This window comes from Garra rufa, chromosome 9, assembly GCF_049309525.1.
Source record: "Garra rufa chromosome 9, GarRuf1.0, whole genome shotgun sequence".
NCBI lineage: Eukaryota > Metazoa > Chordata > Actinopteri > Cypriniformes > Cyprinidae > Garra > Garra rufa.
In genome coordinates this window covers 23,247,880-23,274,763 of record NC_133369.1, presented here as the reverse complement: position 1 = coordinate 23,274,763, position 26,884 = coordinate 23,247,880, and the positions used below count along the sequence as shown (strand labels likewise).

General features: G+C 35.2%; 1 protein-coding gene across 1 annotated transcript; it reads right to left on the bottom strand.

The window, feature by feature from the left end:
• Positions 1–735: 735 nt before the first annotated feature.
• tbrg4 (transforming growth factor beta regulator 4) lies at positions 736–16,770 on the bottom strand. Its single transcript, XM_073847205.1, has 12 exons — positions 16,700–16,770; positions 15,153–15,625; positions 14,890–15,071; positions 13,151–13,295; positions 12,868–13,042; positions 12,618–12,775; positions 12,394–12,504; positions 12,108–12,252; positions 10,254–10,496; positions 10,020–10,131; positions 9,821–9,935; positions 736–2,081 (listed from the first exon to the last, which is right to left on the bottom strand). Exons 2-12 carry the CDS (start codon positions 15,555–15,557, stop codon positions 1,980–1,982), a joined length of 1,893 nt encoding a protein of 630 aa, XP_073703306.1. The 5' UTR covers positions 15,558–15,625; positions 16,700–16,770; the 3' UTR covers positions 736–1,979.
• Positions 16,771–26,884: the final 10,114 nt, after the last annotated feature.

Genomic DNA, 26,884 nt, shown 5'->3' with positions numbered 1-26,884 from the left:
TGAGCCGTTGAGTCTGTTTGCTTTTCAATGATTTTCCTTTGCAATAGATTAATACTTGGAAATAGTTTTGCATACCTTTGAACTATGTCTATATACAACAGTTAATCCCTCGAATGTGATTAAACAGTGAAACCTAACCGTGTCATTCCAAATCTTTGCGTTTTTACGCGTTTTTGATAAACTGTTGTCTGCTTGGTGGTGATTACATCGTCACGCCAGTAGACGGCAACAAGTGGCTGTTCTTTATGAACGAGTCATTGAATCATTAAACCATTAAACCGATTCATTAAAAAAACTGATTCATTCAGGAACGTTACGTCCATTTTTGCAACCATCACGCCTTGGAGTTGGGAAATGTTTTCGCTGACAGAGTATAACGACAAAGTATGGAATATTGTGTCTAAAATGTAAGTTACTCCATTTTAACAATGTTTTATTTAACTGTTGTGTTAGTTGGCCATCTGTCCAGAAAGAGGCAGGTCTTTTTGAGGTCTGTCCCAAAAATATTTGGATACTTTCAAAGCAACATTTAATTTGGTTAGGTTCCAAATTATAAATCAACAGATATTAGGTAGAAAAAAAACGTTCATATTTTGTGATGAAACACACCTGTGTTTACCCTGCAGCGAACTTGAGGGGAATTGACTTTAATTTTAGTGATTTAAAAGTAATATACATATGCATTTCATCTAACATCAGATCAGTATTTATTGTTAATTGATAATAGACAGCTCATTATTAAAAAAAATCTTTATTAGATTCTGATACATATAAGGACATTTGCTCAGCACCACAACAAACCGTATCTCCATGTCTGATTATGAAGTCTTAAATCATAGTAACTGATAGAAAAATAAATTAACACCAGTTTCACATTTCATCAGCATTCTATGCTCATTACACAACATATTGAGCTATAGAACATCACAGCGTGACTGCAGACAAGACAGCCAACATTAGCAAACCACATTCAGCAAAATACAGCAATGAGTCATCATATGCACTTTGATGAAAATACCAGATTAGTTTTTATTAATCAAACACATTGAAAACACAGTGGCGAAAGTCTTAGATGAAGAAAATCCTTTTTTCATAAAGACTGACAAGAGTATGTAACTTTCGGCTTACCTGACAGCAAATAACAGATCTGCAATCAGGTCTAAACATAACAGAATGCAGTAAAGACCTTTCCAATATAAATATTTATTCAAATCTAATATGTATTCTTACATACTGCCCTTGTTTTAAATACATTTTATTAAATCACAAGCATATTTGCAAATGTACAGATATGAGGTGAGGCAAGTAGTTATTTTACTTTTTTTTTAATTAACACCAATAGAGTGGTGCTTTCTAAGTGTAAAGAAAGTATCTTTAAGTATTGAGCTCTCAGTCCCTTTAGCTCAGAGCCATAGATGGCTCTGCTTTAGCCATAAATATTTCCAACCTAACAACTGTCTCCTTGGCAACAAGGAAAGCACTATGTGTTGTCTAGGCAACTGCATCAAAAACAGAAGGTGTATGTATTTATTATAAGTGTGTGAATGTCCAGTTGTTTGTGGGGATGTGGACGATTAACACAAAGCTCTGATAATTTAGTTGTTTCCCCCCTGTGGTGAACATTGCTTATGCCCTTCAGATCAGTCATGCTTTCATTTGACAACATATGCCTAGCTCTTTGGCTCCGAGTTTCTTCTTTGCTTCCGAGCATCTGCTGATTCCTGGAGGCTCTGCTTTCTGTTCCTGCAGAGATTGATCACAGCTCCCAGACGCATTTGATTTCCACTCTGATGTTCGGGTGGATCATGGGACTTGAGGATGCTGCAACAGTCTCTTGTTGTGTGTGTATATGTACTATGTAGTAGTCAATATCTGTGTCTTTCCCTCACCTCCTGTAAGTCATGTTATTGTCTGGAGCTGTTGATGTCTATGAGCAGCTTGTGTCAAAGGCATTTAAAGTTATTGACAGGCTTGATGGCTCATTTAGCCATGTCCTCAGCTACTGCCTTTCCTAATTTGTCTTTTAAGTAAGCCACTTTCTGCCAGTCGGACTTCAGCTCCAGCCATTCAAAATATGGCACCTGTAAGGAAACACATAAGAAATGCAATAATGACACAGCTGTATACTAAAGAGTAAAAGTGTGGTCAATATTTACAGTTTTTTTGTTAAATTTTAATGAGTCATTTTAATAACGAATACATGGAATCTGAGGGTAAAAGATTTTGCAATGAGTTTAAGTTAATCATGACTGCTGATTCATTGCATTGGCCACTGAATAAAAAAATTAAAAAGGTTATTGTGACTTTCTATCTCAATTCTGAGATTCTTTTTCTCAAAATTGTGAGATACAAACGTACAATTCTGACTTTTTCCTCAGAACTGACTTAACAATTCTGACTTTATTTCTCGCAATTGAGAGTTTAAATCATAAACTCTCAATTGCGAGAAATAAAGTCAGAATTGTTCAAAATAAACTCACAATTGCAAAAAATAAATCAGAATTGCACGATATAAACTCAATTGAGAGAAATAAAATCTGAATTGCAAGAAATAAAATCAGAATTCCAAGATATAAACTCTAATTTCTGACCTTTTTCCTCAGAATTGTGTGATATAAACTCTCAATTGTGAGAAATAAAGTCAGAATTGTGAGATATAAACTCACAGTTGCGAGTTATAAAGTCAGAATTGCAAGACAAACTCACTATTGCGAGAAATAAAATCAGAAATTGCGAGATATAAACGTACAATTGTGAGAAATATCAGAATTCAGATATAAACTCAATTCTGACATTTTTTACTCAGAATTATGTGATATAAACTTAATTGCGAAAAACTAAATCATAATTGTGAGAAATAAAATCAGAATTGTGAGATATAAACTCACAATTGTCAGAAATAAAATCAACTGGGAGATATAAAACTCAATCCTGACTTTTTTTTTCTCAGAACTGCGAGATATAAACTCAATTGAGGAAATAAAATGAGAATTGCAAGAAATAAACCTAATTTCTGACATTTTCCTCAGAATTGTGTGATATAAACTCTCAATTGCGAGAAATAAAGTCAGAATTCTGAGATATAAACTCAGTTGCAAGAAATAAAATCTGAATTGCAAGAAATAAAATCAGAATTCCAAGATATAAACTCTAATTTCTGACCTTTTTCCTCAGAATTGTGAGATATAAACTCACAGTTGCGAGTTATAAAGTCAGAATTGCAAGTCAAACTCACTATTGCGAGAAATAAAATCAGAAATTGCGAGATATAAACGTACAATTGTGAGAAATAAAATTAGAATTCAAATATAAACTCAATTCTGACTTTTTACTCAGAATTATGTGATATAAACTTAATTGCGAAAAACTAAATCATAATTGTGAGAAATAAAATCAGAATTGTGAGATATAAACTCAATTGAGAGAAATAAAATCTGAATTGCAAGAAATAAAATCAGAATTGTGAGATATAAACGTACAATTGTGAGAAATAAAATTAGAATTCAAATATAAACTCAATTCTGACATTTTTTACTCAGAATTATGTGATATAAACTTAATTGCGAAAAACTAAATCACAATTGTCAGAAATAAAATCAACTGGGAGATATAAAACTCAATCCTGACTTTTTTTTTCTCAGAACTGCGAGATACAAACTCAATTGTGAGGAAATAAAATCAGAATTGCAAGAAATAAACTTAATTTCTGACATTTTCCTCAGAATTGTGTGATATAAACTCTCAATTGCGAGAAATAAAGTCAGAATTCTGAGATATAAACTCACAGTTGCAAGAAATAAAATCAGAAATGCGAGATATGAACTCACAATTGAGAAATAAAATCAGAATTGCGAGATATAAACTCAATTTTGAGAAATAAAATCAGAATTGCGTAATATAAACTCAATTCTGACTTTTTCCCTCAGAACTGCGAGATATAAACTCATAATTGCACAAAATAAAATCAGAATTTGAGATTTTCTCAGAATTGCCAGATATAAACTCAATTGTGGGGAAATAAAATCAGAATTGCGAGATATAAACTTAATTTCTGACTTTTTCCTCAGAATTGTTTGACAAACTCTCAATTGCGAGAAATAAAGTCAGAATTGCGAGATACAAACTCACAATTCAGACTTTTTTTCATAGAGTTGCATGATATAAACTCTATATATAAAGTTTTTCCCTCGCAATTCTGACTTTTTTCCCAGAATTGTGAAATATAAATTTGCAAAGTGAGTTATAGTCATTATTATATATAGTTATTATATATAGTTATAAGTCCAATTTTGAGGGGGAAAAAAGACTTATGTTCTCAGAATTGCAGAATCAGAATCTCACAATTCTGACTTATTTTATAGCACTCAATTCTGAGACAAAAAGTTGCAATTACCTTTTTTTTTTTTAATTCAGAGGTGGAAACCGGCTTCCATATATTACAACACAAATGACAATGGAACTTTTTACCTCTTAAATTATGCAGATGTGATGAAAAATAAATCACAGAAAATGGAGAAGTGTCAAACTCTAGCACATAAAAATGGCTGTTGTCAGCTAGCGCATCAAATGGAAAGAGCATTATGTCATCCCTGCACTCAGTTGGAAGTCAAGACGAGTCCAGCCAACTCTATCTAACTGTACCCCAGGAGGTTGAGGGCTAACAGGATTGGCCTACATGCTGCAGACAGAGCCTGAGTCCTTTTCCACAGTTCTGTCTTTACTGCCGCTATTTATAACCCAAAGCCAGGGGGGACTGCCTGCCATGTAATAGCTGTGACAATAGGAATAGAGTTAATCAGGCTAACTACACTGGTATTATTAAAAAGGAGAGTATGTCAAATAAGAAGGGGCATTCAGAAGAAGAAGACCATCAGTAAATGATGTACAGCTATTACTGACCATCTAACCCCCTAATGCCCAATTAAAGTATGCTTACAAAATTAGTTGACTTTTGTGCAGTAAACACTGCTGACCTTGCATTTCATTTAAACTCATTTACTTGGTAGAGTAACTATAACATTGACTATAACGTTTTAATAATCATTCTAAAAGGCTGTTTCACAGCAAGTATAACTACAGTGATAAATGTTTTAATAATTGTTCTAATTCTTAGAGAATAAAGAGGTCATCATCACCACAACTATAACAATAAAGACAAAGAGGAACAATAAAAGCAATAAAGGTCCACTAAAGTGATTTGAAAAACGCGGCATTATACTGTGTCCTAACTACTACTGACTACATTTCTATATTAGAAACGTTTTCTATTTCTGGGACGTACCAGACAGGTACTGATTATGTGCTTTATTCAAATCTTAAAAGTCTAATGTGAGTTTGAATATCATATTGCATGACTTTTATAGCCATGCTGAAAGCAACAACATATAGTTTACCTCAGATCTTGAAAATAAATTAAAGCAAACATTGACGTTAAAACTGCAAACTCAGTGCAAACCAACAAGCGTATTCCATTAAGATTGTATCAGTCACTTAGTAGGTAGTTTTAATAATGTTAAAAAGGTTTAAGATGTATGAATTCAATTATAAACTTGTCCATTTCGTTCAGAGTGCAGTGCACTTGAAATTGATGGCTGAGATATCTGTTACGTCGTGTCGCATCTAGTGTGGACAGCCAAATTGCTTGTTGCTGAAACAGGAAGACAGGGCAGGACATATCAGCAGTCCCACCCCCTTTTTAAACAGCAAATAGCGTTTTGCCTTTATTACAGCTTGGACAAGAGCCATTGAGCTCGGTAAAGCCGTATTTGACCGCTTTAATAACCACATCCATATCACTATAATATTTTGCATTTAGTGTAGAAATCAAATGGATCATATACGTTTTGTGGTTTGCGCCGATTCGCTCATATGATGCGTTCCATGCTATCCGTGTCTGCAGACCAGAGCAGACTGTGTGCGTGCTGCGGCAGTTCACATGACACAGTGTAAAACCACACTTCTTTTGCACCAATGGAACGCATATTTACACTGTTTGATTTAGTCCTTATTCCCTTTATAGTGCATTCACCCTACAGAAAATACTAATCCTATAAACAAGTAACCAATTTCAGCCACAGCTTTGCCGTCTATTTATAGTGTAGGGGGTGGGCCGCTTTGGATTCTGGAGAGCATTTGATTGGACAGAAGGTTTGATGGGAAGCTAAAGTGCAGGGTGATGGAGGGTGAGGGAGACTTTAAGGGTACTTTCACATCTGTGGTTCGGTTCATTTGGTCTAGACCAGGGGTTTTCAAAGTGTGGGGCGCGCCTCCCCAGGGGGGCGCCAGAGCATGTCAGGGGAGGCGCAGGGGAAAAAATATTATATATTAAAAATATACTTATTGATATTATATATATTTTTTATTGTATTTAAATGTTTTTTAAATTAAACGAAGCTAAAAAAAAAATATATATAATACGTCAAAAGCAAGAAAAACATTTCCACCCAGAAGGCTGTAGCTGTGAATTCACTTGTGTTTGGCAAGCCCGCCAATGCAGCTATATGTCCAGTGACGGCCCGTCCAACAGACGAATCCGGCGGTCGAGAGAATGTCAATTGGATTTTTAGGGGCGCTCGACTTGAAACGGCGCTGTGCAGAAAGGTACATGTTTAGAATCGAAGAGCTATATAGTGCAGACAGCTCTGCATGCTACGTTTAAATTTTAGCTCAGTGAAAACGCATGCATGGATTTTGCGTTGTTTTGAGTCTGTTTACAAACCCGTTGTCTATTGAGAACATTTTAATAACATGTTTTTGCTCCAAATTTATTTAGGTCGAGTGTTTGAAATAGCCTCCTTTTGTGATCTATTGTGGTTTTGCATCACAGAATAAGGCAAAATCATTATTTATATTGGCTAGTATTTTATAAATTGATAAAGGCTATTAATTAGCATGGCACTGCATCTATAGTTTATTCATATAAAAAATATCCGATATGGCTTGAAGAACAGAGATAACCCTTTTTTTCGTACAAACGTCTCTATTGGAGTTAAGTGTATACCTTTGTCCATATTAGTGATTTCTTGTATGAATGAAACATCATATTACATATATTATATTACATGTATATTAACACCTTATTTTGGGTAAAAATAGGAATAATAATACTTTTCTCTAAGTTTTTTTCCTCCAGTGTAGAGTTGTTTTTTTTTCACTCCCTCAGTGAATGCATATGATTTTTTTTTTTTTTGTCAGATTTTTAATCATAACTTATTTTGGAATAAATCCTTATACCTTTCTGAACATTTATAGTTAGGCATCCTGCATGTTAACAGGTCATGCTGCAGTTGTCTGTCAAATAAATAATCATTAACAGTAAATACTGTTTAGTTTTAATGTTTAGTAATTAAAATAATCAGATTTATATTGATTAAAAACAACATTTGTCTGAACTGTGCAGCCCAACAAACAGACACGACAAACTACTTTATCATTTTTGGTTAATAAAGTCTGAAAACCTTTCTTGTTAAAGTTCAGATTTTATTGTTATGGTTCAGATTCACTTAATATGGCCTCTCAGAATAGTCTCTCAAAGTGAAGTTTTTATTGTTATTACTCTGTGAATAATTGCACTTTTCATGTTAACACAAATAATGATAAAAGTGAGTTAACAGTCTGACATTTTTCTGTGTGTTTATATATGTGTTGGGGGGGGGGGGGGGGGGGGGTAAGTTGTGTCAAAAGGGAGGCCCACTGTCTTAGACTTTGAAAACCCCTGGTCTAGACCACAGGCAACAAATGTAGCATTTTTCTGCCGTTTTGGGTCCGTTTCACACCACACTGATTGCTCTGGTCCGAACCAGTTGAAACGAACCAAAATGCATTTATGTGACAACATCCACATCACTCGTTGGCCAGTATTTTCTAAACTGCTAAACAATGAGAAGATTGCGGCTTTCTTGTGAGTTTTCGAAAGTTAAGATCTAATATGATCATCAGACCAAATTTATGAGGCTCTGCACCTCCTCACAACTCCAAGTTTATCCACAAGCTGCAATGGGGCTATGTTGCTAAAGCGCTAACTGTCAACAAATACTTTTCCTCATGCCATAATGAACAGCGCAAGGGACTGCAGCAGCTGTATTAGTCCAAAAAGGCGCAGTACTTTTTGCAGTTGGGTCTGTTTGAGTTCAGATCACGTTCTCACCATAAGCGAACCACTCCAGTGTTCGTTTGAAAGTGTACCGAGACCACCTCTTCAAGGAGGTCTCGGTACGCTTCTTTGGTCCGCTTTTGATGTGCACTCATGTGCGATTGCTACATTCACACCTGCCCAAACGAACCGCACCAAGAAGGAAAACGAACTCTAGTGCGATTCAACCGAACTAAATGAGGCAGGTGTGAAAACACCCTAAGTTTTGAATGCTTATATCTTGTTAATGCGAATTTTGTCACTGTTTTGAAACACATAGTTTATAGATAATCTTAAGGCTAGAGTTGCATTATTACGAAAGTGATGCATTATTACGAAAGTGACATTCAGTATTCGCACATGTTTAAAAGTCTTGCCAGAACTTGAAAGCCTGCTGGTTTCTTTGCAATGCATACACAAACACCCAAAGCGTGCTCACCCAAAGCGCCTCTCAGTCTGCGTGCAAATGCTGAATAAAGTTTTCCTTTGCATGTTATTGCTACACACTTACACAAAAAGTTACGTCAAAATGCACCGTCTTGGAGAGTATTAATGCAAATGCAGTCGGTTTCGTCTTGAGTGAATTTAAACAGTTGGGAGAAATACAGATGTGTCACAAAATATGATCTGTGCATCCGGTCTTAAAGCGACAGCAACGTAAACCTGCTGCAGCAGACTGCGTCATATTAACTTTGCCTATTTTATCTCACAATTCTGATTTTTTTTTTTATACATGTTGTTTGTATTTTGGACTTTATTACTCAAATTAACTCAACAGAGTTTTCTGAGGGGAAAAATGTCAGAAGTGTGGGATTTAAACTCATGATTTTGAGCTGAGGGGAAAAGGGAGAATGTCATTTCTTATCAAAATTGTGAGATACAATCTCAAAATTGTGAAAATAAAAGTCAGAATTTTGAAATATCAACTCAAATTTACTTTTTTTTTTACCCTTTTATTCCATGGCCTCCATAGACTGCTACTTAAAAACGGTCCCCTCACAGCCTCATTTTCATCCAAGAAAAAAAAAAATCGAAATGCCATCTACCCTGGTCTTACCATTCGTCATATAAAACCCAAAACAGCCAAAATCAGAGATAAGAGGTGAATTTTCTGCTCCTCAGGTCTCATTCACTAAGCTTCCTACCCACCCCATTGAATTTATACATTTACTATAAAACAGCAAATAAAGTTAAGTCCTTATTTTCTCATACCTCATGTCGTAAGACTTTCACTCATCTTCAGAACACAAATTACGACACTTTTGATGAAATCCAAGAGCTTTCTGACCCTGCATAGACGGCAACGAAACTGAAAGGTTCCCAGGCCCAGAATGGTAGTAAGGACATCAGTAAAACAGTCTATGTGACATCAGTGGTTGACTGTAATTGTACAAAGCTACGAGAATACCTTTTGTGCAAAAAGAAAACCAAAATAACAACTTTATCCAACAGTTCTTCTCCTCTACTCTCAGTAATGGTGGAGGACAGTGACTTGGAGGAGAAGAATCGTTGCTCTCTATGCAGGATCAGAAAGCTCTCGGATTTCATCAAAAATATCTTAATTTGTCTGGTTTGGAATGACATAAGGGTGAGTGATTAATGAGAGAATATTGATTTTTGGGTGAACCATCTTTTTAATATTACCAGAGATATGTCTTTATCTCCTATATTTGTATTTCACTGTCTCACCTCCACCACTATAAATCCAGCCAGCTGTAGGTGGCGTTTCTGCATGGCAAAGCGGCCCAGAAGATCCTTGCTCCTGAGACAATAGTTAGAAAACTCCCAAGCCACAAATGCTATTCTGCAAACGGACAAACACAATCAACACATTTAGAAATTGCCTCTGTATGTGAACTTAGGACAAGGCTTTCACTTTAACACTCACCTCCGTGCCCCTGCAGGTAAGGCATCACATCCACCACCTCCAGGTAAATGAGGGGCTTTCAAGTTCTCCAAATCAATAGGTTTATTTTCTGAATCTACTACGAGCTCTCCATCTGTGGTGAACGTAATCAACAGATTCACAAATTAACAGCAGGTTCAGTTGCACTACTGCTTAAGGATTCATGCAACATGAATGGGAATCAAACCTGATGTTTGATCCGCAGTCGCTACTCACCAATTGTCCAGCCATATTTGGTTTTGACACCAGTGCGGAGGGCCTGTGTCCGTCCGTCGGTCAGGCTCTGGAGGGCTTTGTGTAGGCTGCTCTGCGGAGGGGTGCTGACCTCTGTTTTGCCCTGGGAAGTTGGCAGCAGCACAGCAGGGGTTTGAATAGTGATTCCTAGAGGCTCCAGCTGAGCAAAGGCAGAGATATGCAGTAGTTTCAGCCGATAGCCCTCAGTCCGATCCGCACTGCCACCTGTTAAGATAGGTCAGGAAAACTTTATCATGACATCACATGACTGCAGACTGACTATAGTACACAGACTGACAGCCTTGGTTACTATGAACTGTCCTGAAAAAGAAGTGTATGGTAATTGACATTCATACTAATGTATTCCATGGAAAAAAAATAACAGCATACAAGTTTAAATTGACATGAAGGATCAATAAATAATGACAGTTTTTTCATTTGGGGTAAACCATTACTTCAAGTTCTTCACTTTAACTTCCAGAACTAAAATTTACAGATAAACTAATCACCTGTTTGTCGTCCAAGATGTTCTTGTATTTCTTCCTTCAGTCGTTATTTTTTGGAAAACATTTCAGGATTTCTCTCCATATAATGGACTTCTATGGTGCCCGCGAATTTGAACTTCCAAAATGCAGTTTAAATGCAGCTTCAAAGAGGTCTAAATGATCCCAACCGAGGAAAAAGGATCTTATCTAGCAAAACAATCGGTTATTTTCTAAAAAAAAAAAAAAAAAAAGTGTATACTTTTTAACCACAAATGCTCATCTTAGTGCTGCGTGTACACAGTGTATTCCAGTTTAAGACAGTTAGAGTAGGTCTAAAAAGATCTCATTTTCTCCCCAACTTCAAAATCGTCCTACATCGCTGCAGAAGTACTGACTAAGTGTTTACAAAGTGAACGTGCAAAGGTAAAACAGTGATGTAGAAAATGAAATGGGAGTTTTTCGACATACCCTGTCTTGAACCAGAATACACATGCAGAGCTAGACAAGACGACCATTTGAGGTTAAAAAGTAACTGTAAATGTTTTTTAGAAAATAACCAATCGTTTCATTTTGGATTTGGATTTCATTTTGGAAGTTCAAACTCATGGGCACCACAGAAGTCCACTATATGGACAGAAATCCTGAAATGTTTTCCTCAAAAAACAATTTTTTACGACTGAAGAAAGAAAAACATGAACATCTTGGATGACAAGGGGGTGAGTACATTATCTGTACATTTTTGTTCTGGAAGTGAACTTAACCTCTTATGCTTACCAAATATGAATTTATTTAATCCAAATACTGTAAGAACAGCAATATTGTGAAATATAATTAAGTTCTATTTTATAAATCTTAAGATTAAATTTATTCCTGTGATGGCAAAGCTGAATTTTCAGCATCATTACTCCAGTCTTCAGTGTCACATAGTCCTTCAAAAATCATTCTAATATGCTGATTTAGTGTTGTAGAAATATCTATTATTCTTATTAAATGTAAATTAATTTTTAATTGTGCTGCTTAATATTTTACTGAAACCAAGAGTTTTTTTAGGATTCTTTGCATTATTTGAAATAGAAATTATAGTGTAAAAGTAAATGTGTTCTTGCTGGATAAAATAATAAGAATCTTATTTGCCACAAACTTTTGAAGGGCAGAGTATGTTAGATCTGCCTCTCATGCAAGTAGAAACAGACAATGAACAATGAGGCTATACTGCCACCATGTGTTTTGGATAAGAACAGCAATTGATATTAATATTGGTGGGACATAAGAAATGTGAGATCAGCAATTTTTCCCAAAATCAAGAGTACAGCCTTTTCTGAGTATTTTTAGCACATTCGTTCCTACGCACCTGTAATTTTTTTCTGGAAGGCATGCTTCAAAACAGAGGAGATGTAATCAGGATTGGCCTGGTTCAGCACACACAGCGACCAGACCACGTCTGTTTTTAGAAAAGGCTCTAAATTCTGAAAGGAACCTTCCAAAGCTTTGTGTACCTAGGGTCACACAACAAATATATTACATACATGCATATCTATATCTACCTATTTATATAAATATAAATATATATGCACACACGCAGGCACGCACGCACAGACACAGACACAGACACAGACACACAGACTCTTATTGGTTACCTTTTGGTAAAATTCCTCTCCTTTGCCGAGTTGGAAGTTGAGTTTGGCGAAAGATAAGATCAGATTGCACACCTGCATTGTGCTGTATTTTCCACTATTACTCACATAGTGCTAAAAAAAACAACAGAGAGGGAAAAAAAGAAATATGTAAATGTAGACTTAAAAGGTTCCCTTTAAAAAAAACTATAATTGGTGGTGCTGATTTGATTAAAAATGATTCCAACCTGAGCAAAGCCTTCAAAAAGAGGCAAGTGGAGCCACTTGAGAAAGGCTAGAGACTTGGCACAGCGGGTGACATTGAGGGCACTCAGTTCTGATAACCTAGGCAATAGCTCTGCCGGTATTCTCTGAAGCATTTGTGTCTGATGAAAATTCAGCTTACCTTTTATTTAGAGAAAGTTAAGAACACAATTAGATTTTGAGTTTTTTTTTTATACAAGTCTAGAAAAAAAAAAAAAAAAGTGTCTCACTGACCATAAGCGTATGCAATGTCAAGCAGCAATGGTGTTTTGAGTTCAGAAGAGGGTTTCTGGTTCAGGTGGTATGAGAGAGCGCGTAACAAAGGAACGGCCCGTCTGTTTTGAGAGACCAGTGCAGATGTCACTCTCCGGATATCCTCTGCGCTAAAGCTCTCTGCCAACTCCAGAGCCTGAAAAGCACAAGATAGGTTTCAGTGTTCGACAGTCAAGCCTAATACAACCTTGTGTATGTTTGGTTGGATAGCTGGCTAAAGGTGTTTGTGTGTGTGTGCACTTACTTTGTCCTCCAGTTTGTCCATGAGAGAGGGGTTGAAAAGCAAAGCACAGCCCATGAGAATGCTGATGGTACGACTGTCACACAGCTCTGTCCAGCGCAGCTCCAGTTGTTTCAGCAGGGCTGTGGTAAGTGCTTCATTTTTATACCTATCACAACACAAACAACATTATGAGAACAGACCAGTTACTTTCTGGACCAACTACAGCATCAAGGATTTAAGAAACTTTTAAGAGAAATTACTGATGAATGTATTTATTCATATCAGTTCATTCAAAGCAGACACAATTTAAAAAAAGAAAAAAACATTCTATTCCTCAGCGAGGTTGCATTTATGGGATGGATTTAAAAACAGCAAAACAGTAATGTTGTGAAAATTATTACAACTGTTTTCTGTTTTAATATATTTTCAAATGTAATTTACTGTATTTTCAGACACTTCTTATCAATATTGAAAACAGTTGTGCTGCTCAATATTTTTGTGAAACCATGATACCCATTTTTTAAGTTGAAAAGAAAAGTATTTATTAAATTTTTTTCAGAACAGAATAATTTAATTATATTATATTATATATATTTAATATTATATATTTATATATTTGAATAAAAACACATTTTTTAATTCAGCTAGTCTTCAGGAAGTTTCAGACTGATTCATATCCACCTGACCAATGAATATAGCAGTCATAAAAAAAATAATTTTTAATTAGTCTGTCTGCATTTACATTGCAGTTCAAAAGTTTGGGATCACTATGTTTTTTTTATGTTTTTTTGTTAAGTTTCTTATGCCCATCAAGGATGCGTTTATTTGATCAAAAATACAGAAAAAAAAACTGTAATATTGTGAAATATTATTCAATGTTTTCTATGTGAATATATGTTAAAATTAAATTTATTCCTGTGATGTAAAGCTGAATTTTTTGCATCATTACTCCAATCTTCAGTGTCACGTGATCCTTGCTGATCATGTGGATGTATTATCAATGTTAAAAACAGTTGTGCTGTTTAACATTTTGTTGAAACCTGTGATACTTTTTTTCAGGAGTCTTTAATAAATATAAAGTTAAAATGAACAGCAATTATTTAAAATATAAATAATTTGTAACAATATAAACTTTAAACTACCATTTAAAAGTTTGTTGTCAATAAATTCTTACTCTTTCTTTTTTTGAAAGAAACATTTATGAAATTAAATATAAAAAGATTTAAATTTAGAATAAATTCTGTTCTTTTTAACTTTTATTTATCAAAGAACCCTAAAAAAAAAAGAATTACAGGTTCCAAAAAACTATTAAGCAACACAACTATTTCCGACATTGATAATAAACGGAATAAATCAGCATACTGAAATGATTTCTGTAGGATCATGTGACACTGAAGACAGGAGAAATGGCTAATAAAAATTCAGCTTTGCATCACAGGATTAAATTATATTTTAAAATATTAAAATAGTAAACCATAATTTTAACCTGTAATAATATTTTACAATATTCCAGTTTTTTTTTTCTTTAAAAACATTAAAAATCTTTGATTACAAACTTTTGAACGGCAGTGCATATTAAAATGTTACAACTAAACGGAAAATCTGAAAGTAAATAAATCTCACATATAAATATATAATAATCTACCCCTATAATCCACTAGTTAATTTCACTGACTAGTCATTTTTAAAATGTTAAATTATCATGCGGTAATAATGACTATAATTAGGAATCAAGCTTTGTCAAGCGTGTGAATCCTTACCCTCGGCGTTGCTGAAAGGCTACCCAGTCCACCACGTACACCAAGTGACGGTAGGTGAAGCGCCGAATCCTCCAGAGCAATTCATTCTGGAGGGAGCGGAGTAGAGGATCATCAGGAGGTAGACCCAACATAGTGAGAGCACGTAGAAGACCCACCAGAGATCCATTCCACACTGAGGACACCTGTGAGAGAACAAAAACAAAGACAATCTTCCGCTGTCTCAAAATCAGTGACAAGCTGACTTTCAATTCAATCTTGTTTACCTGAGAGTTTACAGTCTCCAGCATGCTCTTGCAGCGTGGATCCTGCAGGATTCCTTCACCACCCTTCTCCATGACCCGCATGTTGAGCTGGACCAGACACCTGGCAGCATCGCTGGCTGATCCGCCTTGCGCTGCCCACAACTGAAGCACTTCCTCTGGGGTGGAAGCCTTTTCAACAAGTCGGACTAGTGGTGTTTGTTCATATGGAACTGTAGTCTCCTCCATTCTAGCCAGTTCATTGGCCTGACAGAGGTATCTAGCAGAAGGTCGGATCCATGATAAGGACGTCAGGCTGACTGGCTCTGTCGGGTGGACTGTGGAGGTCTGTAGTCGGGCTGAGGCTGTGGCAGCCTGAGGGCAGCGAGGAAACAATCGCACCCATCTACACAGCAGCCTGGTGGTCATTTTGAAAAGGGGACTTTCTGTATTCAGCAACCAGTCAAAGAATCTGCCCCTTCATCTCACCTGAGCACCTGAGAATCAACCAGACAATACATAAGTCTCAGTTGTGAAAAAAATGAGGCTAGCTTATATAAAAATAGCACCAGTCAGATACTGATGTGAATATGTTAATTATATGGTGGTGTTTTGCCTTTAATTAAGCATTTAAAGTAGCTTTTGGCAAATAGCATTTTTCGGCTTAAAGGAGTAGTTTACTTTCAAAACAAGAATTTACAGATAATGTACTCACCCCCTTGTCATCCACGATGTTCATATCGTTCTTTCTTCAGTCATAAAGAAATTGTTTTTTGAGGAAAACTTTTAAGGTTTTTCTCCATTATTTGGGCCCCCGAGTCTGAACTTCCAAAATGCAGTTTAAAAGAGCTCTAAATGATCCTAGCCAAGGAAGAAGGGCCTTATCTAGCGAAACGATCAGTTATTTTCTAAAAACATTTACAATGTATATACTTTTTAATCTCCACACACAAAAAGCTAGACAATATGAAAATTTGAGGTTAAAAAGTATATAAATTGTCATTTGTTTTTAGAAAATAACTGATAATTTCGCTATATAAGACCCTTTTTTCCTTGGCTTTGATCGTTTAGAGCCATTTAAAGCTGCCTTTTAGAAATTCCAACTCGGGGGCATCATAAAAGTCCACTATATGGAGAGAAATCCTGAAATGTTTTACTCAAAAAACATAACTTCCTGAGGACTGAAGAAAGAAACACATGAACATCTTGGATGACAAGGGGGTGAGTACATTATCTGTAAATTATGGTCTGAAAGTGAACTACTCCTTTAAATGATTTTTTTTTTTCAAAAGAAGAGTGCCGAGCTTCAACACTCTCCGAATATACTAAATCTAATCATCATATAAAGATCTGTCAGATGTCTGAATTACCTGGTTGTCTATCATGGGTTAAAGTCTATTCTGACCTTGCAGATTTGGGCAGGCGCCGCAATAGGCTTATGAAACTGTCAACATTTTCAGCAAGAATTTTCGACGACCGAGTAAACACTGATGCAGATCAATAAACATGTTTTAGCGAAACTGAAAAGGACCTCGCTGTCACTACCGATAAAGCATAAATTGCTTTCTTACCTTGTCTATTTAGCTTTTATAAGAGCCGCGACGACATTCACATGGAGGAAGGAGCAGTAGGAGTCGCGGAGGTTTTGCGTCAGTGAGCCGGCAACACGTGATTTAGACAGCGCGTTTTGATTGGTCAGCATGCCTAAGAGTTACAAGAGAAACGTCCCAATCAGTGTTGCCAGATTGGGCGGGTTTCCGCCCAATTGGGCTTCTATTGATCGGCTTGGACCGGAGAATAACGCATTGGGCGGGTAGACAAAATTTGGGCTGCTTTAAAAAATTAAAAGCCGCCCAGTCAGCTGTTTTTTTTCTTCGCTTTTATCATTAGTCATGTTATTTTAGTACGTTCGAGCTCAAAGTATCATAGTAATATAATGTGTAGTGCAGTCATCAACTCAAACCTTACTGGTTTAGTTTAACAGAGACCTGTCAATCAATTTACGTCTTTTACGTTAGTGAGATGTGATGACTTGTGAGTGAAGGGGTTTTACAGTACATTTGTTTCTCATCACTTTATTGTGCACTTTTTTGCACAGAAATTAGCATATTTTTTACTGTGGACATTGAAAATGATGCATGCGTTTTTCCAAGGGTTAAAGTCATCGGTTAATTTCCACTTTGAAAAGATTTCTGGACATTTTACGCATATTTTCGGACTGTTTTGATCCATATTCCTGTGAAATTGATTTATCTTTATTTTATTTTGCCATTATTCTTTTTTTTTAAAGAGATAAATATGGTCCTTATCAACCTTGACATGGCAATACAATTCTCATTATTTTGGCAGTTAAAATTTGGGCTGGTTTTTGTTGAAGTGGGCGGGTTTTGGTGAGCTTTTGGGCTGGAAATCGTCAACCTGATCTGGCAACACTGGTCCCAATGCGCATACTATACATTCTATCTGCCCTTAATAATATTGATATGCCATAAATTGTATAGTGTCGTCTGTTACTAATCCAGCTAGTAACATGTAGGCGCCTTTTATTGTCATTTTACAATTGAGTTTTTACACAAAAGGTCATTTCACGCTGAAAATCGAACCTGATCCGAATATTTTATGACGGATGAAAGTTTCGGAGGCAGTGTGTAAACTCGATTGACATAACGTGAGGTCGTATTAATTTTTTAACGGACGAAAATTTCGTAATTAGTGTGCAATGGCCGTTACAGTCTAACTAAGAATTAAGACAACAGATATAATTTTTTATATATTTTATTTACTAGTGGGTACAGGACACTATAGTTCATTTATGTAAGTTATGATAACAAAATAAAGTGTGACATATTTTACCCTAAAATTCTTAATACATTGGACTACCAGTAAAATGTATAAAAGAAATTGGGAACAAAATTATTTAGACACTTTGAACTGACGGTGTTTTGCTTTTATTGCTAATGTGATTTTTTTAAACCATGACTGAACAAAATAAAGCAATGCTTGGATTGTTGGTCAACAAAGTATTGATAGTTGTGAATTTTTGATTGATTGTAATGCATTACAACTGACATTATCAAGATGAATTTGTTCTGACACACTTTAACTCTGAGTTCTTGTCATGTTTTATTACCATTTTCTAAACTATAAACTGATAAACTGATTTTGTTGAAGGTGTCTGAATAAATTTTGCTTTGACTGTAAATATTGTACACATATTTGTTACATTGGAAATGCTTGCTGTGTGAATTTGGTGACCAAAGAAGCAAAAACTATTTTATCTTAATAATCTTATATTAATTTCAGCAAAATTAAAAACATAAATTCACATCTGGAAAATAAATAAATTAAACCAAATAGTATTACCAATTTTTCAAGTAAAATGCTTAATATGTGCAGTTAAATATATAAAAATGATTAAATTATTTAAAAAATTTATAATAATTTAAATTATATTTTTTAATAATTGGTGTTTGATAAGTTACTCTAAAAACTCTAAATCACACCAGATATCATTTTTGAAAAAAAATTTTTACTAGTGGGTACAGAACACTATATTTCATTTATGTAAGTGATGACAGCAAAATAAACTGTGAAATATTATACCCTAAAATTCTTCATACAGTGGACTACCAGTAAAATTGATTAAACAATTTGGAACAAAAATTATTTAGACACTTTGAACTGACCATGTTTTGCTTTAATTGCTAATGTGATCTTTTTACACCACAGACTGAACAAAATGAAGCATTGCTTGGTAATTGGTCAACAAAGTATTAATAGTTGTGTAAATATTATCTGAATATTTGGTTGATTGCAACCCATTACATACCTTTCTATCAAAGTTATTTATCAAGATGAGTTAGTTCTGACACAGTTTAATTCTTGAGGTCTTTGTCATATTTTATTACCATTTTCTAAACTATAAACTGTTAATGTTGAAGGTGTCTGAATACATTTTGGTTTGACTGTATATGTACACTTTGTTACATTGGAAATGTAACAAACTTTGTGAATTTGGTGACCAAAGAAGCAAAAGCAATTTATCTTATTAATCTTATATTCATTTTAGCAAAGTCAAAAACATAAATTCACAGTTAAAATAAATAAATGAAGCCAAATAGTATTAGCAATTTGTTCTGCGTGAAAGTAAAACACCTAATATTTGCATCTTCAGCAATTTAATTAAATTACGTACTCTAAAAGGTATTGCATTACTTATTATTAATTACCTTATCCCATATCAACCTTGACCAGTTGAACAATACATAAATACATATGAAACTGCTCTTTTAATTCTAAATAAATAATAGAAAATTGCATTTAAATTATTATTGAACTGACCAAAATATTTAAATCGAGAAGTTTACATTAAAAACTAACATTTAATATCTAATGTATGCAAATGTATAAGTAAACCTGTAAGACTTTTGTTCATCTTCAGAACACAAATTTAGATATTTTTGATGCAATCCGAGAGCTTTCTGACCCTGCATAGACAGCAATGCAATTGACCCATTCAAGGCCCAGAAAGGTAGTTAGCACATTGTTAAAATAGTCCATGTGACATCTATATCCTCATATTTCACAGTATATATTGCTTCATACTTACCTTTCAGAAACCTATACATTTGAACCTTAGTTACTGTACTCTGGTTTTAATATGATATGGCTTCTGGAAAATAACATTAATCTCATTAAGATTACATCAGCGAACTGTGTTGCCATGTGAGTTGGATATAATGCAAGTTTAATAACAAGGTTCATAACCACATGGTTTTCCTTCAGATACACACAACCTTTCAAAATAACTCATTAGCAAACCTTCATAATGTTTGTTTATATTCGCTAAATATATATTGATTAATTCAAGGAGCATTTTGCAATCTAGCAAGTGAGAGAACGATTGCAGTCGAGAAAATAGCCAACTATTCATCAAGATGACCACCAGGTGGCAATATTGATTAATTCATTAATCAATTTAATTCACTTCCCACTTGTTCAGTTGGTCAGGCATGTTGCCTAAAATTGTACATTATTTTTGTTAATGGTGATAGACATACATCTATTACTTTTTCAAAAAGCTGGCTTGATTGAAATCATATTTGAGCTAGTCTGGTGATTGGTAAGCTCAGCCATAAAGCTCCAGGTTTTGTGTACGGAACAATATAAACTGATTGAATTTATCAAATCCTTCATTAACCGCTCCAGTGGTATTTTTCTCTAATGGGAACAGAGTGCACACATGCACAATAGAGGTCTATTTTGGGTTCAGTAATAGCATGAAAGCAGCAAACAAAATGAACATTTTGCAACATTTTGTAGAAGATGATTTCGTCTAAATCAGCCTAAGCTGTGTCTATAATGGAGTGCTGCAACAGCCAAGATAGCAAAACATAATGGCCAAGAAGAAAATAGAAAATTATATATTCTGTTCTTTCACACGGAGGTACTAACAATACATTGTTTCTGGAGGTAGTTGCATGTTTAATTTATTTTGTAGTTCAACTGATTATTTTCAGGATATTGCTGTAGTAGTGTGGAAGTCTTTTGAAATGACATTGTAGAAGGATAGAGACATGGTCGAATATAATTTGATTAAATATTATATTATATTTCTATAATATAATATTTGATTGGTAGTTGCATTAGTGGTCAGAAAGAAGGGACTCTGGAATCTGGAAAATGAGCACATTGTCTTTTGGAAATGTAATGTAAGACTAGATGAGTAGCAGTTAATAGCATCTCAAGAAAGTTCAGGTCTGGAAACTGTTTACACGGGTTTGTAAAGACAGGCAAAGTAAATTTGTCATTTTTCTCCTTAAAGCTCAAGTGCGAGGCATAGAAAAAGGGAAATGGTTCAATCTCATGCAAGGCTGTTATTTTATATATTGAATTTAAGAGATAGAAAAGGGCAAGTGAAACATTTTTCAGTAATGAGGCAGCTCAACCGAAGGTGAATGGAAAGGATAAACTTTTAGAGGCAGTGCAATGTGGAGCGCTTCCGTTAACTACCTTTTTTCAAGTGGCACTTTGGAAAGAGAGAGTGAAAGTGAGACACAAAGAGAAGAACCGAGAGTTACAGTCCCTGATTGAACCTTTATCTGGTGATTTACGCTCCATTCCATCAGCTCTCGGCGGCCTACATAGTCATCTGGTTAATGGTGTGATTTACATTAACGACACAGAGAGGTTCAGCCCGTTTTACAGTCTTTAATGCACACATCAGAACTCTGACATGCTTCGTGGTAAGTCGGGTCAATTTGCATACGCTTCCAATATGTATCTCAAGGTGCTTTGAGACGGTTCCTATAAGCCTTTGAGATAGATTTGTGTAATGTTTTATGCCGTGTGAAGAAAGGCATATTTTAACCGACCTTTTAAAACTCAATCCAATCTTCTTGTAAAACTGAGGTGCATTTGAATGTCTCTTAAACAGAGCAGAAGAGTAGTTAGTGGGCCAGGTTAAGTGGAGTTAAGTATCTGTCAATCACACTCATGATAGTTTAACAGTGATAAGCTGAGAGCTTTGGCCCCCTCTAAGGAACTTACTTTAGAGGTCTCTTAGTACAGAAGTCATATTTTATTTCTATTGCAAATGTATATTTCAGAAATCGAGCGGGTTAGGCTTTTGGGATCTGTACAACTAGAATGAGCTGAGTTCATCCTGAAGGGAGTCTGATGTCCTGATTTAACTGACAGGGGAAGTCTGTGAAGAGCCTTAAAGAGCACTGTCAATGAAATAATGAAAAAAGGCTATGCACCTCATGTCTTAAATTCAATTATGTCTCTTATAATGATAAAAACATGCATGTGACGAGACTCAGTTCTAATAAGTTCATCATCGCCTAATGAAGCACAGTTCTATGAACACTACTATACAACCGATAGTTCTGGTATGCAAATTTGACTGGGTAAGTGTCGTTCTAAAACTGATACAGTCCAACAACTCTGGGAAATTTTGTGCGTTTCTCAAAAACAACCATAGTCGCAAGATCTGTCGTTAGAATTCAGTGGAACTCGCGACCATAGTTAGCTTTTGGGAAATGCACGCCTGCTTTTTTTGTATGGAAGCCAGTCACCGAAAATAAATAAATAAATAATTGCAATGTTTTATCTCACAAAGTCTGAATTGTGAGATAAAAAGTCACAACTAGATAAGAAAGTTCGTCAAGACAAACTTTAAGTTGGCTTGAGAAAGCCGGACCAGAAAGTTTGAAAAGTTTGAAAGCTTTAAAAAGTATTAAAAGTTTAATAAGTTTAAAAAGTTTTAAAGTTTTAAGTCTGAAATAGTTTAAAGTTTTCATCAGTTTTAAAGCTTGAAGATAGATAGATAGATAGATAGATAGATAGATATATAGATAGATATATAACCTCAGAATTGCAAGATAAAAAAATTCCAAATTGTGAGATATAAATTTGCCTTTATTTATTTATTTTTTAATTCCATAGTAGAAACAGGCTTCCAAATGTTTGTCTGTGTTGTTGGCATTTTCAGTGCAGATTAGGCTACATTATAACCCTAGTACAGTGCCTTTGTGAAAGTGTTAATTTTTTCACATTTTGTTATGTTGCTGTCTTATGTTAAACTGCTTTAAATGACTTTTTTTTTCCCACATCAATCTACACTCCATACACCACAATGGCAAAGCAAACAGGTTTTAACATATTTTTTTAATTTATTGAAAAATAAGAACTTAAATGATATCATTGCATAAGTATTCATACCTGGGACAGTTGAAATTTAGTTCAGGAGCATTCATATTGCTTGTAGATGTTACTACACTCTGAGAGAAGCTGAATGGTTATGATTTGGATAGGCACACACGTCTTAATGAAAGGTCTAACAGCTGAAAATGCATATCAGAGCAAAAGCCTTGATTTAAAAAAACTGCCTGTAGAGCTCAGAAACAGGATTGGACCGAGCCACAAATCTGAGTTCCAAAAACATTCTGCTGAATTGAAGGATCACAGAAGCATGTATTCTTCATTACCCTTAATGGAAGATGTTTGAAAAAAAAAAAAAAAAAACAGGACTCTTCCTAGAGCTGACCTCTAGGCCAAACTGAGCAATTGATGGACTAGGGTTTTGGTTAGAGTGGTGACTAAGAACCTGATAGTCACTCTAGTTGAGCTCCATGATCGTATATGCAGACAGGAGAAACATACAGAGCGACAAACATGGTGGTGTGGCCAAACTCAATCCTCTTCTCAGTGAAGTTACATGAATACTACACATTTGGAGAGGTGAGGAAAAAATTGGCAGAAAATTGTCAAATGCTGATGTGCAAAGCTTGTCGCATCATACCAAAAAGGCTGTAAAGGTGCTTTAGCTAAGTACTGAGTTAAGGGTATGAATACTTATGCAATGTATTTATTTCATTTTTTTTTTAAATAGGTGATTCCCTTTATGAATTAATCACTGACTCATTATTCAGCCAATTCATTTAAAATACTGATTCAGGCAAGAACAAAACAAGTCTTCTGTCTTTATGGCTGCATCCAAAAACCTAGGCAGCTGACTAGTTGCCTCACTGCCTTATCTGGCAAAGATGGTTTAATGATCTACAACAAAATAGAACAGGCTTTGGTGATACCTAAGCGAATATTTAATACAGATCAAAAGAGCAAAAATTTGGTCAGAAACATACAATACATTTACTCACTAACTGACTACCAAATTCAACTTTTAGACGCCATCTTTATTTTTTGCTCAACCATCATGAAATGAAATTAACAGGACTGTGGGATATCAAAGGCAGCAAAGGATACATTCATGCTGCCTTCAAAAATCGAAGTGTATCTCAGGAAGCATGAAGTATACAACAGATAGTTCTGGTCTGCAGATTTGATTGGATGAGTGTTGTTCCAAAACTGATACAGTCCAACAACTTTGGGAAATTTTGTGCGTTTCTCAAAAGCAATTATAGTCGCAAGATCCGTCGTTAGAATTCTTTGGAACTCGCGACCATAGTTAGCTTTTGGGAAATGCACGCCTGCTTTTTTTGTATGAAGGCCTGTCACAGAAAATAAATAAATAATTGCGATGTTTTATCTCACAAAGTCTGAATTGTGAGATAAAAAGTCACAATTACCTTTTTTTTCTTGTCAGAATTGTGAATTTTAGAATTGCAAGATATAACCTCAGAATAGCAAGACAAAAAAGTCAGAATTGTGAGATAGAAAGGTACCATTTTTTATTTATGTATTTATTTATTTGTTAATTCTGTGGTGCAAACAGGCTTCCAAATGTTTGTGTCTCCGTGTTGTGGGCATTTTTTTAGTGCAGATTAGGCTACATTATAACCCTAGTACAGTGCCTTGAGAAAGTATTCATATCCCATTTTTTCACATTTTGTTATGTTAAACTGCTTTAAATTATTTTTCCCCACATCAATCTACACCCCATACACCACAATGACAAAGCAAACAGATTTTAACATCTTTAAAAATGTATTAAAAAAAATTTAAATGATCCTATTTCATAAGTATTCATACCCTTATCTGAGACAGTTGAAATTTAGCTCAGGAGCATTCATATTGCTTCTAGATGTTACTAAACTTTGAGAGAAGTTAACCTGTGGCAAATTCAATTAAATGGGTATGATTTGGAAAGGTACCTTTTCAATCTTAATGAAAGATCTAACAGCTGAAAATGCATATCAGAACAAAAACCAAGCCTTGATGTCAAAAACTGCCTGTAGAGCTCAAAAACAGGACTGCATCAAGCCACACATCTGGGGAAGAGCTCAGAAAGCAATCTGCTGCATTGAAGGTTCACAGAAGCATGTAGTCTCCATTAACCCTAATAGAAGAAGTTTGAAACTAACAGGACTATTCCTAGAGCTGGCCTTCTGGCCAAACTGAGCAATTTATGGAGAAGGGTTTTGGGTAGAGTGGTGATGCAGAGCAGATAGGAGAAACATACAGAAGGACAAACATCAATGCAACACTCCACTGATCTGGGCTTTATGGTGGTGTGGCTAAACTCAATCCTCTCCTTAAGACACATGAATACACACTTGGAGGGGTGAGGAGGTGAAGAGGTGAGGAGGAGAATGGCAGATAAGTGCCAAATGTTGATGTGCAAAGCTTGTCGCATCATACCAAAAAGACTTGAGGCTGTAAAAATGCTTCAGTTAAATACTGAGTTATGTACTGTTAAGTTAGTTAAGCACTGACTTATGCAATGTACTTATTTCAGTTTTACTATTTTTAATAAATTTATGAAATTGTGACAGTTTTTACTTTGTGTGGTGTATGGAGTGTAGATTGAGGTGGAAAAAAGTAATTTAAAGCAGTTTAACATAAGACAGCAACATAACAAAACAGGAAAAAAATGAAGGGGTCTGAATACTTTAAGGCACTGTAGGTGGTGACAAGTGATTCCCTTTATGAATTAATCACTCACTCATTATTAAACCAATTCATTCAAAATACTGATTCAGTCAAGAACTATAATACAATACTATAATAAACTATAATACAGATTTCTCGCTAGAAATAACATCTAAATTGCAAAAATTTGATCAGAAACATACACGACAACACAAACTGACCACCAAATGCAACTTTCAGACGTCATCTTTATTTTTTGCGCAACCATCAAGGAATGGAACGAACAGGGCTGTGGGATATCAGAGGCAGAGAAGGATACATCCATGCTGCCTTCAAAAATCGACCAGATGAAGGTATCTCAGAAGGCATGAAATGAAGCTAACATTGGATTCGAAGGTTCTTGATGCCTTCCTACCTTGAAATGTGTCCTCTGAAGGCAGCATTTTCCAGTTTTTGGATGCAGCCTGTTAGTGAGTCATTGAATCATCCATTTAACCGATTTGTTCAAAACCACTGATTCTTTACAATTTAATTTCAATTTACTTATAAGCACAAATAAATGACCATTAACAGAATTGAGACAAAGACAAGGCAGAAACAATTATAAATCATCATGTATAATAAACCAGATCAAAAAAAAAATGATTTCCTCTCTTCTCTATCACCCCTAGACTTTAGTTTGGGACTAGGAACCACTAAGAGGCTTAATTTGGCAGGCCTAAGACCTCTTGCTGGTTGGCGGCCCATTAATAGATCAGAAAGGTATGAGGGTGCTAAACCATATAAAGACTTTAAAACCAATAAGAGCACTTTAAAATTAATCCTGTAGTGCACAGGTAACCAATGAAAAGACCGCAGGACAGTGGTAAAACGTTCACACTTTCAAGTTCCTGTTCTGGCAGCTGCATTTTGAACCATCTAAAGGAGGTTTAAAGAAGACTGACGAATCCTCAAATAGGGAGAGTTACACTAATCAAGCCTTGTGATGATAAAAGCATGGATTATTCTTTCAAAATTAGTAAAAAAAAAAAGAAAAAGAAGAGACTTAATGGATTTTATGTTCGCAAATGGCACGTAGAGGATAAGGAACGATTCAGAATCTGTTTATATGCTTTCCACTGGGGCACATACAGCCTGACATAAGGTGGCAGAAAACCAAGATTTAAGTTTTGTATACTCTAGTTATTTTACTTTCATTCAAACGTTAGGGAAAATTTAGAGACATCCATGTTTTAACTTCCAAGAGGCAAGCGACCACAGGGTCTAATCCATTCTTATGTTTCAGAGGAAGATATGTTTATGTGTCATCTGCATAACAATGGTAACTTATACCATACTTCTCAAAGATAGAACCGAGTGGAAGCATATACAGAAAAAAATAACATGGGAGCTGAGTAGAGCCTTGAGGGACCCCACAGGTC

Coding starts and splice junctions, on each gene's coding strand:
- tbrg4 (XM_073847205.1), bottom strand. CDS start 15,557: ATGACCACCAGGCTGCTGTGTAGATGGGTGCGATTGTTTCCTCGCTGC. Junction 15,072..15,152: donor TGGAGACTGTAAACTCTCAG/GTAAACAAGATT, acceptor GTTCTCTCACAG/GTGTCCTCAGTGTGGAATGG. Junction 2,082..9,820: donor CTGGATTTATAGTGGTGGAG/GTGAGACAGTGA, acceptor GTTTCCTTACAG/GTGCCATATTTTGAATGGCT.